Source organism: Poecilia mexicana, unplaced genomic scaffold (assembly GCF_051168715.1).
Source record: "Poecilia mexicana isolate PSO_F unplaced genomic scaffold, ASM5116871v1 scaffold_13, whole genome shotgun sequence".
NCBI lineage: Eukaryota > Metazoa > Chordata > Actinopteri > Cyprinodontiformes > Poeciliidae > Poecilia > Poecilia mexicana.
In genome coordinates, this window is record NW_028263382.1 from 10710767 (window position 1) to 10723419 (window position 12653).

Sequence of the window (12653 nt, forward strand, 5' to 3'; positions counted from 1 at the left end):
GCATTTACCAATGCCTCCAATAATCTCTCCTCATACTTTCACTTTATAAATCATTAAACTGCATTCATATAGCTATAAATACTATGCACCTTGTAGACAGAATAACATCTATATTTCTATTTAAAATTTTGCCTATTTTTAATGTTTTGTTTCATAGTTACAATTACATGTAGCAATACTGTAAACCAAAATAAAATAAAATAAGACACTCAGTCATTGTAGCCTTTGCAGGTTTAAATAAATGTCTTCCACGTGTGGATTTCATCTTTGACAATGATTTTGATAAATAAGTCTTTCAAAAAGTGAAACAAATTTTAAAACAAACACTGTTCTATTCATAAAGGCATCACTTTCATTAATAGTGGCAACATATTGTAACATCCATGATATAACATGTACATACAGAAAACTTTTATGCTTGCTGCACCTCTAGGTACTGTTTGTATTTTTTAACTTCAACAACCAACAGAAAAATGTAATGAATTCAGCGCAACCGTTCAGAATTCAGTTTGATCTCAAGATGTTTGCTTTGAACTGACTAGTTAAAAATGCATAGAATTTACTCCATAATTTGCACAACTTGGAACCATGACTCAAAGTTTCCCCAACAGTCAGCAAGTAAAATCTTTTGCAAAAAATGTTTTAATCCCTAATCAAAACCGTAAATAAAGCTCTGCAAGCACAGTCCGAGTTAAAAGTGACATTTCAGCCACTTAGTTTGTTGCTGGCAGAGATTAAGTCCAAATCCTTCAAGGACAGTCTTTTTTTTATTTTTTATTTACAATGCATAACTCAGCAAAAATCCAGCTTGTGGAATCACATCTCAGTTCACGGCGTTCCTCCTTTGACCTTTGACTATGATTTCCAAGACTTGTGTGAGATCCATCATTCTTGTGAGCATGTCCATGATGTCAGGATGCTCCCTCGCTCCGCTGATGAACTCTTCCAGCGTCAGCTCACCTGAGGAAATGAAAATAGAAATGAGAAGTCCGTCTTACATATGTATGGGTACTGTGTAGTTAGAAATAATTAGGTTCACTTTCATTTCAGAAACTTTAAGCCACTTTTGGTTAGAGTGACATCTTCTAAAAAGAGTGCAGCTGATCTATACATTACCCCTTTTCCGTAGGCAGGTGGACATGGTTTTCCCTGGAAAATTTTTTATCTTTTTAAAATGCTAACCATTAGGCACTTAAAAATATCTTACTTTCATAAACCATGTTTAATTTAACAACAACTACAGCCTTAAATCAGACTTTGGGGAACCAATTATTGAAACCAAATGCAGCAAGCAGCAGAAAGAATGACCCATTTCTCAGCCTTGTGGCTGAGAATAGACTAAAACAAAACTCTAAAAGAAGAAGTTCTCTCTTAGCATAAATCGACATATTCAGAAAAATTATATTGCTTTCTTGTTTCATCAGAATATTAAATATTTGTTTAATATTAGATTATTGTTAAGAATCTAAAAAGCAAAATCACAATGCAGTACACCTGGTCCACATTTTAGTTTAATTTGCAGATTTTAAAGTTTGGACACCACTGGTATACCAACACATATTTTTGTCTTTGAATGACCCAAACACAGTCCAGACCTTACTCCATTTCAGAAACTGCTTACAAATAAGATTAGATAAAAATTTCCCTTTATAGATGTTCAAAAAACAAAAAAAACTTTGTCCACTTGTTGGCTATACATTACTTTGTTTTGCTCCATCACCTATAATCCCACTAAGACAAGCTCAAGCGGTGTAATTACTGTAATGTGTTACCTTCTCCTTTGACATCAATTTTCTCGTATATAAGAGTCACAATTGTCTCTGGAGGTATCTCGTAACTTCTGGTGATATCTTGAATAGCCTGTTAAGGAGAATTTACGGCAGCTTTTAAAGTTTGCAGTACATCATCAGTTTAGTTTAAAACAGTGACATCTGAATCGAAGAAAAAACAAAACAAAAAACCAACTATGAACTCTAATAAGTTAAATAATGGATTTATGTCCTTTTAGCCTAAAATGCACTTTAAATGAAAGTACATTTCACAATAAATAAATATTGAATTAATGATTAAATGTACAAGAATTTGTCCTGTCTGCTCTGTTAGGTAATGCCATATTTAGCCCTCTGATTATGTAAGAGATTCTCAGATTAGATGTCATGTCCATTTCAGGATCTGGTAATAGCTTTAAGGATTCCAGAGGCCATGCTCTGCATGCGTTAGAATATGATTGCTAAATATCCTTAAAGAGCAAGCCTTACCTTAAATATAGTTTCCAGCTCATCCTTGTCAATTTTCCCATTTCCATCTTGATCAAAAAGCTTGAAGTACCATTTTAATTTCTGATTTACTTCTCCCTTCAGCAATAAACTTATAGCTGCGATGTATTCCACAAAGTCTAAATAGCCATCCTGGAGAGAAAAGCAAAGACAACATAAGCATCTGTTCATGTGCTGCACATTCATGTTTTCTTTAGGCAAGATCCTAAAATTTAGAATCAAATTCTTTTGCACATTGTTGAAACAGAAGTCTATTTTATCTATCATTTAGGCTGTAAATGTTGCTCAGATTAAGTCATTAAAGGTAGTTAAGCAGAAATGTCTTTTCTTACCCCGTCCATATCAAAGGTATAGAACACCTGGTCCACATAACCGTTGGCCTCTTCTGTCATGCCGTTCATGTCGAGCATTGTCTTCAGCTCAAACAGAGTGATTAGTCCTGATGGCGATTCCCTCATGAACTTTGTGTACCAGTGATGCATGTCCTCCTCCAAGATATCATCCAGGTTTGAGCTGTAGGAGCCCATCACTCCTTTTTAGGATTGTGATTTTTGTTTTGGTCACAGATCCTGCAGAGAAGTGGCGGTGAAACCAATGCACAGAGAAGATGGCACCTGTGATTTTTGTCTGAAACCCACCGCAGAGTTTACGCTTAATCTTTAAGCCCAAAGGAGAGATAACGCTTTAATTGGATAAGCGCTGAGGCTTCCAAGAACCTCAGGACATTAGGTTAAAAACAAAAGCGGAAATAAATGTCATTATCTGGTGTAACCTAATTGAATTGTGGGAGAGAGGGAAAGAGAGAAGGAGAGAGAGAGAGTGAGAGAACCTTCCTCCATGCTTGGCAGCAAGATTCAGTGTCTTATTGGTCTAGTCAAAGTCCAGACAAAAATCTGGTTAACAATCTGGATATTTTTGAAAGAAGAAACAGCAACAAATGCAGTTCCTCACAGTTATGCATGAGGTCTGTTGCTGTAATATGGCAAAAATTCAAGAAGTCCAAAGGTTACAGATACTTTTGAACAGCATTGAATGAAAAAACATTAACATTAAGAGGATGAGGTTGCAATAAGTAACAAAACTATATCAACATAGGTGTCATAAGCCCTACAGGGATCGTGAAATTTTCCGATTAGACATTTTATTTTTCCAAATTCATATCTCATGACTGACATGTAGTTAAAAAACATAAAAATGTATTTCAGTCAGAAATGCACACATGCTGTAAGCAAAAATCCATTTACGGAGTTAAAAGTTCAGTGTGATATGCAAAATAAGACCATTTGTTAATGGCAGTGGCATTATTAAACATGTTTGTATTCAAACATATACAAATATAAAAACAGGAAGTAAAGAAGCCACATGTTATTTGTATTAAATGCCCAGAAGTAATGCACATTTTATACATTTATAACTCTAGTTTATTATAAAATGACACAGACAAACATGGGCCCTTGCTCAGGCTCTTCATCAGTTTTAGGGTCCCAGGTGGATAAGAATTGAAGACTCCTGAATCCAGTGTTGAAGTATTCATGGCAGCTTTCAGATGAACCTCTGCTGTTTGTAATAAGGCTATGAAAGCTCAGGGAGCTCAGCTGAGTAAATCTGGCTTTGGGTGGCTGACAATTCTCAAAATAGGTTTGACAGCCAGAGTCAATGTTGATCTTGCACCGCTGCCAAAGAATTAGATGCATTCATGTCAATAATTCAAGGTGACCAGGAGAAAATGAGGCGAGGGAACTCTGACAGATATTTGAGTTTTGTGGAAAAATGCCACCACATCTTTTGCATGGTAGAATATTTTTACCAACTCACCATTTGGAGAACCTGCTCGGAGATCTCTCCTTGTTTTCAATGTCTATTTGTCGGCTTTGTCAAGAAAAGGAATGGGGTGCCCAAGTTCAAGGCTACGGTCCTGCAACTTAGATGCATCTCTTAGTTTTCTAATCAGCATATTTTTAGCTCTGCAAAGGCCTGGTACGGAGCCACTCATTTCATTCAGGTGTGCTGGAGAGTGGATGTGTCTACAAGTTGCAGGATGGTAGCGTGCTAGGCAGGGATTTGGGCACCTCTGATTAATACGGAGAATAATAGTTCATTAAATTGGTGAATAGCAACTATATTTCTTCAAATAGCACTACTATTGCCTTATCACCCAGACATTTTAATATATGCAAGAACGCTCCAAATGAGCTATTGCATAACTTTCTGTTTTAAAAGAGACGTCATTTCTTTTTGGCAGCAATGGCGCCACTTGGGGAATTTCAGGGGGAACAATGGCCTCTTGCTCTAATAGTCATCTCAGAGCCTGACAGTCATAGAATAATGTTTTTATGGATGAATTTAAGAGAAAAAGAATGAGTTGCAATATTATTTAAGGTGTACACAAATATACTCTCTATTTTTTTTTTCTTTAATAGTGCCTCTCTTTGAAAGCCAACCACTCTGTTACACAGCAAATCTCAGATGATACCTGAATATTTAGGTCAAAACATATGGGAGCTAGGGGTATTTTAACTCCCGTTATACATTTTGTGTGGGCTTAAAATGATTGTTAAAACACATACGGTATACATCAAAAATATATTTCGCTCAAAGGTCTACTGGAGTTGGCGTGCTGGTGAACAGAACATCCAGCACTAAAACTACATACCTCCACGTTCCAGTTACATCATCCTTGTGAAAAGCAGCCAAATGAAAGGTAAACAGTGTCATGATGTGTAGTTGTGAGTGGTGAGGGAGACTCCGGTGAACCCAGGTAGTCATGATGAAAATTATGATTTAATGAAGAACCAGAAGAACAACTCAAAATCCAAAATCACTGGCAGCATAGGGGACAGAAACAGACGTTAGACGAGGCCCCAACGAGAGACAAAGACTACAGGTGGGTTTAAATACAAAGGGGGGTAAACAAGGGAACGAGACACACCTGGGAACAATCAACGGGGAAACGCAGACAGAGACTCACAGGGAAACAGGATAACAAATAAACATGGAAACTACTCAAAAATAAACACAGAAAACTACCGACCCTGACAAACAGAAGCTTTCTAGACAGGTGAGGAATACAATATCTGTCCACAAAGCTGAAGAATAGACCTGTTTGTATTGTGTGCGGAGCCAATGTACACATAACAAATAAGTATAATAAAAATCTTTCACATTAATATCAAGGCTGCTTATCAACTTTGTCTGATTTTGGCCCATTGTGTATTTGTGTAGGTGTTGAACCTGTTTTAGCTTTCAGTTTTGGTCTCTTGCTACAATGTTGCTCCTTTTGTAAGGAGCACCATTTGGCCGCTCCTTACAAAAGATTCTGGGAGTGGTTCTGTTAAGAAGCAGCTGCAAAAACAGGTACGGTGTCTGAAAAATGGAGGATCAAAAAAAGCCGGACCTTCCACATATCTGAGATGGGATCACAGAGGCAGGATGGAGACTCGGAAAACACTATTCACAACAACATCCTCCAGCTCCTTCTGGGAGCGTCTCAAAAATTGGTGGATTGCTCCCTCCGGGGTGAGGGTTAGACTTTGCCTTACAATGCTGGATTAGATTGGTTCCATATTTAGTTGATATTGCTTCAGCTTCGAAAATTCCAAGAAACCTACATTTTCCCCTCTTCTACTAATCTTATTTTATAATGACGACTGCAAAAATTGCAGCAGATTGCTTTAAAATTCTCATAAATGGCATATTTTATTGTAAGGCAAAAATCTGTGGTACAGTCTACAGGGGGATTATTAAAGGATACTGTGCTTTTAAAATCTCCTAAACCCACAAGATCTTATCCTGGAATGATCTTCAACCAAATGGTTCCACTTCTAAAACGTGACCCTCTGAGATGAAGCATGAGGATAGGGTTACAAACTGATTAACTGAGACTGCTGTGTTTGCTCAAGGCGTTAAACATTTACAAGTTCAATCATAAACTGGAATAACCTTCTCTACAACCTCATTCAGAGAACGATATCTAGTTACTGAAAGGTAAAAACACACACACCGCTGGTGAGGCACACCTACCCCCTCTGTTGTTCATAAAAAATACTAAAATGCTGTAAAAAAAATAAAAAAACCCTGAATTAATAAAACAGCTGAAATATTTAATATTTGTCACAAAGCACACATGAATAAAAGAACATCATAAGTCACACTTGGGTCAATAAGTTCATCATTTGGCAAATAAAATAGCTCTTTGTCTCTCTGCACCTGGTTATTTTAGTGTTTGTTCCACTTTAGGCAAATGTTTCAAGGCAAGTCCAGTTACAGTTTGCAAATGATGTCTGCTTGGAAACTGAACGTGTATGCAAAGGAGTGTGTGTACCCACTTCATCATTTCCGCTACATCAATATACGACATCTGAGGTTTTAACAAAGACCTTTGGAGCTTAAAAACAATGGCAATACACAAGAAAATCAACATTACAGTACATAAAAATCATAAATGTATAACAACCATGTGGTTTATGCTATCTGGTCGTGTGAGAGCATTCACATGGGCAGTGGCTCAGTTTGTGTGGTGAACAACAGCTGACAAGTCAACTGTCTCTAGGCCACTACGTTAAAAAATAAATCACATCCTGGAAATCCGGTTTCAGTGGTTTTACAAGAGCTCATTTTTCAAGATCTGATTAATGCATGGTGTGCATTTCCAAGGAACTTGGGACAATGAACATAGTCCCAGATTCTTCTTCATTCTGATCATAGATGAACTGCCTGAACACATTGTACACTGTCTCTCTGCTAAGAATGGAGTTTCTAAGCTCCTCTTCTGGAAAGATAAATTCCAGCTGGTATTGCACGACAGCAGACTCACTCCTGCAGGCAGAGGGAAGCACTGGTTAACTTCAGCACAAAGCATAACATGCCATGCAACACAGGGAAGACTATAGTGCAATAACCACTGAGTGGTTATTGCACTTGTGTGTTTACCCGAGGCCAAATGTCTCCGCGTTTGAGAAGAAACGACCCAGAGCATGGGAGGATTCATAGAGCTCGGTCAGCTGGGTGGGGCAGGTAGAAACATGCAAAAAGAAACAATGTAGTGTTAGTTGGAAAGCCAGCCCAGTGCAACCTAGACATTCTTTATAAAAATGACAGCTGTGCTTTATTTCTGCAATACTTTTGGATTATTTAAAAGTACTGCAAAACACAATAAAATACTGTGTCTGCAATACAACAAAAAACCCCAAACATTTCTTGAAAGAATTAAACATAAATGGTTTTGGTTGTTTTTCAAAGCAGATCAGAAAAGAGCTTTTAGACTGCACCTCTCGAGGACTTAAGGTTAAGACCATATAAGGAAGTTTAATTGGAGTGTAGCCGCATTCTCCGGAAGGGAGGGACAGGAGCTGTGACAGTCAGGAGAAGATGAAGAAAAGAGCTCTGCAGACACAGAGACAGGAGCTTCGTCTGCAGGGCCAGCACAAGCCTTTTTGGGGCCCTAAGCAGATTATCTTTAGGGTCCGCATACCTACATGTCAACACCAGATTCTTTATCATAATGTACCCACTATTAATAGCATCATTTGTAATTAGTCTACATCATACCAGTGTTATTATGACAGTTGACTTTAACCTTACATAAGTAGCAAACTAAAATAAAATTGGATGTTGAAATGCAGAGTGCTATTTAAGTGTGCCATATTATTTGAATTGTTTGAAAGTAACATCAGCTGATAAACACTACATTTATAGTAAACAAGTTAACACGTTTGATTTATTATATTTCCCCAGCAGTGGCAGCAGCCAGCAGCAGGAAGATATCAAGCTATTGTGCAGCAACTATAAAAATAACATAAAAATAGTTTCTCCATTTGCAATAGCATTTAGTTTGTTTATCGTGCTAGTCTGGTGGTCTTGGGGGACCCCTGGTGGTGTGGGCTGCTCCACTCTCATAAGATGATACAAATGAAAGACAGTATTGTGTTTATCATAATAAAGAAAGATACTTTTTTTTTTTTACTTTGCTTTGTTTTCTATTTAGTTTCTAGTAAAAACCTGTAATGATCCCATCATTTTTATTTATTTTTTTTTTACCAAAGAAGTAGAGAAAAAAAAGGGCATAAGAGAGGCAGATACATAGATAAAGCAGCAGCCATCTTGTTGTTTATCTGTGTCTTGGGTACCATGTTTGGCTTGGAAATAAAATTTATGATAATATCACCAACCTTTCTCTGAACGTCATTGAGACCTTGGGTTTCATTTGAAAATGGAGTTTGCATCTGGAAGCTCCCATTAAATGTCTGTTGTAGGTGAAAGGTTTTTCGGTCAAAAATTTCATCCTCATCGACATTGTTTGCTGCTTAAAGAAAAACAGTGTTAGACACGTAAAGCTGAAACACTGTGAGTTACTGAAAAATAATTACAAATAGTCAACAAGTAAACCAAACTAAAAGTTGAGCGTGTATGTATGCGACCTAGATAAATATCACAATATCTTTAGCTTTTAAAGAAATTGTGTTTTTGCAACAAACAGTAAGCTTAGACTTCATACCGCAGCACACAAACACAGAGATGACAATTGCAACTGCTATAAGGAGAATGACAATGATGGCAGCAATCAGTATTTTGCATTTCTGTCCTCTGCAGCTTAAACAATTCTGAAAGTACAAAAAACAAATAACATCTGTTAAAATGGGGGTTCACTGTTACTTAAAGCAAACATTAAGAAGAAAAAGCTAATGAGGAGCAACGTTATGATCCTACCTGTGGACTTGTCCTGTTCTTATGCTTTGATTTCATGCCTGTGTCCCCCCCATTATTGCTCTGACAAAAGGAAAAGTGGTTTAAATGTCTCTTTTTTAGCTAATAGATCAACATCACTCACATTTAAAGCAGATTCAGTCATAAAGTTAACACTAACAGATTAAGAAGCTGTTCTAAGTGGGATTTAGGTTTGCTTACAAACTGGAGTTGTGTTGATGTTAGAGAATGTTTGATCACTCTTCATGATTTTAACCTTTCACCTGTTAAGCAGTTAGCATTTGTTACTGGCTAGCATTGCTGAACATTCACATTTTGACCAAATAATTGGCCATAAAGTCACTACAAACAGGCAAGGACGCTATAACCTATTATTTATACATTAGGTTTTCCTGTAATTTTGGTTTGTGATGATGAGTTTAGCTCATGATAAAGGTTTGCTCACCAAAGATAGCCTTAGCATTGTATGTGCTAAGTAGATAGCGTAAACAAATTTTAGCTAATGTCAATATTCACACTTGACAAATATCATTATAATCAGACTTAGAAAGCCATATTTATTTATATTATACTTGTGTCTCAGTTATCTTTCCATATTATGTTTTAAATGTGTATTAATTTAATTTGATTATCATCTTTTCCCCCAAATATTACCCGTTTGGTAATCCAGGTTATAGCAGTTCAGTTTAACCAGCTTTTAGTTTTAGCAAAGCATTGCAAACGTTTCCATTTTGTTTTAACATTAGTTCTATCTTTGGTATGTGTGGTTTCTTACACTTGAAGTAAGAATAAAAAATGTATAGCCTTAGTAAATTTTTTATTTTCCAACTGCAAAAGTGTGTGATCTTTTGTCTAAACCACTATATTGTATGTAGTATCACACTGCAGTTCTTTCACTTGCAGAAAAGCTGCAGTTTTTGCAAGCGTATCATTTGATCTATCCCTACCTACCGATGGTTTGCATAGCTAGCATCTGAATATCTACAACAGATTGCTAACTATAGATTGAAACTTAAGTTGTTTTTTCTGCTCAATATCTTAAAATGACTAAAGTAAATGGATTTCCTATAAACTTCATTGTATTTATCTGCTAATGTTATTCTTATGAAATTGTTGCAAACTATTAAAAATAAGGTAATGTAGAAGAAAAACAACAGACAAACAGTGACAAAAACTCACCTGTAGAAGCAAAGCTTTATTCACACTGGCCTCACTATCTTGACCATCCTAAGAGTTTACAAAAAATATTGATTATTAACACAAAATAGTTGTTTCCATTGCTGTCTTTTTGTCATTGTAAATTATGGTTGTGTCAGGAAAATGTCAGCTCCCAAGAAGAAGGGTGGCTTCCGAAACAGTTTCAAACAGACGTCCAGGTGGTGTGACTGCTAATAATCACACATCAAAATGAGTGGCCAAAATTGGCAGCACACCAAAATCAAAAACTAGGACAGATGTTCAGGGGTTTTATAATCCTGTGATCACAAGAGAATGGGCTCTGAGAGTGATATTGAGTAAATATGTTCCTATTAGTGAGTTTGCAGAAGCGCTCGGAGTTTCAAGTGCTTCAGAATATATATTTTGCACATTCTTGTTAACCACCTAGTGAGGGCTTGTTTCAGAAGTGGTCCTATAAAACTCTATTTGATTTAACAAAAATGATCAGTGGGATTTTCTTAACTGAACCAAATTTTATGTTTGTTCATTTTTTTTAAACTAAGCATATTGCTATACTACAAAAAGGCTATAAATCAACCATTTTGATTTATGGAAAATGCAAGCAAGATCCAAATTTGTATTCCGCTCTAAAGTTTAATGTAAAACAGAATACAAGCCCATGTGTTTTTTCGTTTGAGGTTTATGCTTACAAACATCAGATTCTGCATGGCTTTTTGGTGCCTAAAAGGCTAGAATAAGTCAATAAGCCAATTTTTATTCATCAAATCAAACATTTGTGCTGAACATTTCAAAACCATATTTAAAATACCCCATTTAAAATCCAGACATTGCGTGATTTGTTGTTACAGCTTTAAAATTGTCCCATTCAGTTTTTCAAATGTTCTTATATCTAAACCCACAGAAATAATATTTGTACAATTTGAAAACTCTTTTAATGTTCTTTCAATGCAATATTTTATCATACAACTCTTTGGGAAAATTTATCTGACCTCCGTCTCCTATAAAAGACACAACAACTAACTAAATACTGCATCTCTGTGACGTAAGAAACTAGACTGAGTGGAAGTGATCAGGATTGGGGATCACACGCCCCCACCTGTCAACTTGCCTGACATGAGCCTAAAGTTGATTAGTCAAGTAAATATTTCTGCTAGAGAAATAATTTTATAATTAGAACATTTATTATAGTAATTAGATAATTAAAATACTTTTCTTGTCAGAGAGGCTTATAGACAGGAGAACTAAAACGGATAGTAATTTGAAATACCTATTATTTTACTAACGTACCTTTTGGTCCAAATTTGTCTTAATTTCTTCCAACACAATGTTCTCAGTTTTCATTCCGTGGTTTTAGCCTCCCAGCAGACCCGGAAGCGCCTGTTAAACGGTGTCAACTAAGAACAAATACGTTCTCTCCGTGGGACCGTAAACGTATCAGTCCCGGTTCAAAAAGTAAAAAGAAAAGAAGAAAAAAAAAAAGAAGTTCTCGCCGACCGTCAACAAAAGACAATTTTTTATGTTCAGTACGAAGCTGAGGGCAGCTTTTCATCGGGGTTGGGGGTAAAGTGACTTCTTTCCCAGGTCCTCCCTTCTCGTACTGTCTGTCAGGTGAATCGTTTCAGTTTCGTCCGAATTGTTGTCGGGCGACTTTTCCTGAATGGGCCGATGATCTTGGGAGGCGGTACGGAAGCCTCTTCATCAATCAACACGAATACAATGACACAACTCCGGTGTTTTTTGAAAGTCGGGTCGGAAATACGAACTACTGTCTCTACACATGCGTCTAAATAATTTTAAATTATTTGTAAATTAATTTATTTCAGTAATCCAGTACAAAATGTTAAACTAATTCAAGCATTTCTGCTAATTTTGATAATTATGTTTTACAGCTTAACAAAACTTTAAGTTTACTTTCTCAACAAACTAAAATATCACAGATGAATAAAAATGGCATGTAGCACAAAAATATGATGTACACAAAAGAAGAAATGCTGATTAGACAGTTGTCCAGCAGAAGGTACCTCACCTTTGTTGTGCTGCACGCTTTTCCCCTTCTATGCAACACCCAGCTGTGTTTACCAGTTCTGTGACCTGACCAAAACTCCTCAGTCATTACTTTGAGATGCCAAAATGATCAAATTTAATTTCCCTTTTTGATCAATAAAGTACTTCTGAATTCCAGTTGAAATGAAATGTTACAAGTCATACAAACTGGATAGATACAGAGTCACATTCACTGTCCAGCACTGGGCCCCACTCAGCACACCTTAAGGGTGACACAGAATATAGAAAAGATTCCAGCATGAATTCTGCTTTTATCTTCTCCTCATTTCACCCTGTCTCTATGCCTTAATCAGTTTTTGTTTGTGTGTGACTGTCGCCAGTCTCATATGTTATGGTTATAACATATAATACACATAAAACCATTAAAAAGCGTGCTGTAATGTATGCCAATACTTTTTTTGTTTTGCAAAAACTGGACCCATCACTAAGGAA

At 36.5% G+C, this 12653-nt stretch overlaps 2 protein-coding genes across 2 annotated transcripts; both read right to left on the reverse strand.

The window, feature by feature from the left end:
• Window positions 1–758: 758 nt before the first annotated feature.
• guca1c (guanylate cyclase activator 1C) lies at window positions 759–6207 on the reverse strand. Its single transcript, XM_014981077.2, has 4 exons — window positions 2609–6207; window positions 2259–2408; window positions 1773–1860; window positions 759–960 (listed from the first exon to the last, which is right to left on the reverse strand). Exons 1-4 carry the CDS (start codon window positions 2801–2803, stop codon window positions 824–826), a joined length of 570 nt encoding a protein of 189 aa, XP_014836563.1. The 5' UTR covers window positions 2804–6207; the 3' UTR covers window positions 759–823.
• A 148-nt stretch (window positions 6208–6355) lies between these two features.
• On the reverse strand, window positions 6356–11792 carry c15h3orf52 (chromosome 15 C3orf52 homolog). The gene is made up of 7 exons (XM_014981066.2): window positions 11445–11792; window positions 10158–10205; window positions 8982–9041; window positions 8770–8875; window positions 8444–8574; window positions 7206–7276; window positions 6356–7091 (listed from the first exon to the last, which is right to left on the reverse strand). The coding sequence occupies exons 1-7, from the start codon at window positions 11496–11498 to the stop codon at window positions 6905–6907; spliced, it is 657 nt and encodes a 218-aa protein (XP_014836552.1). The 5' UTR covers window positions 11499–11792; the 3' UTR covers window positions 6356–6904.
• Window positions 11793–12653: the final 861 nt, after the last annotated feature.

Excerpts from the sequence above, each read along its gene's own strand:
- guca1c (XM_014981077.2), bottom strand. The coding sequence starts at position 2,803 with ATGGGCTCCTACAGCTCAAACCTGGATGATATCTTGGAGGAGGACATG. Across the intron at positions 2,409-2,608 it reads ATACCTTTGATATGGACGGG|GATGGCTATTTAGACTTTGT; the intron begins GTAAGAAAAGAC and ends TTTTCTCTCCAG. Across the intron at positions 1,861-2,258 it reads AGCTGGAAACTATATTTAAG|GCTATTCAAGATATCACCAG; the intron begins GTAAGGCTTGCT and ends TCTCCTTAACAG.
- c15h3orf52 (XM_014981066.2), bottom strand. The coding sequence starts at position 11,498 with ATGAAAACTGAGAACATTGTGTTGGAAGAAATTAAGACAAATTTGGAC. Across the intron at positions 8,876-8,981 it reads AGAACAGGACAAGTCCACAG|AATTGTTTAAGCTGCAGAGG; the intron begins GTAGGATCATAA and ends TTGTACTTTCAG. Across the intron at positions 8,575-8,769 it reads CTCTGTGTTTGTGTGCTGCG|CAAACAATGTCGATGAGGAT; the intron begins GTATGAAGTCTA and ends TTCTTTAAGCAG.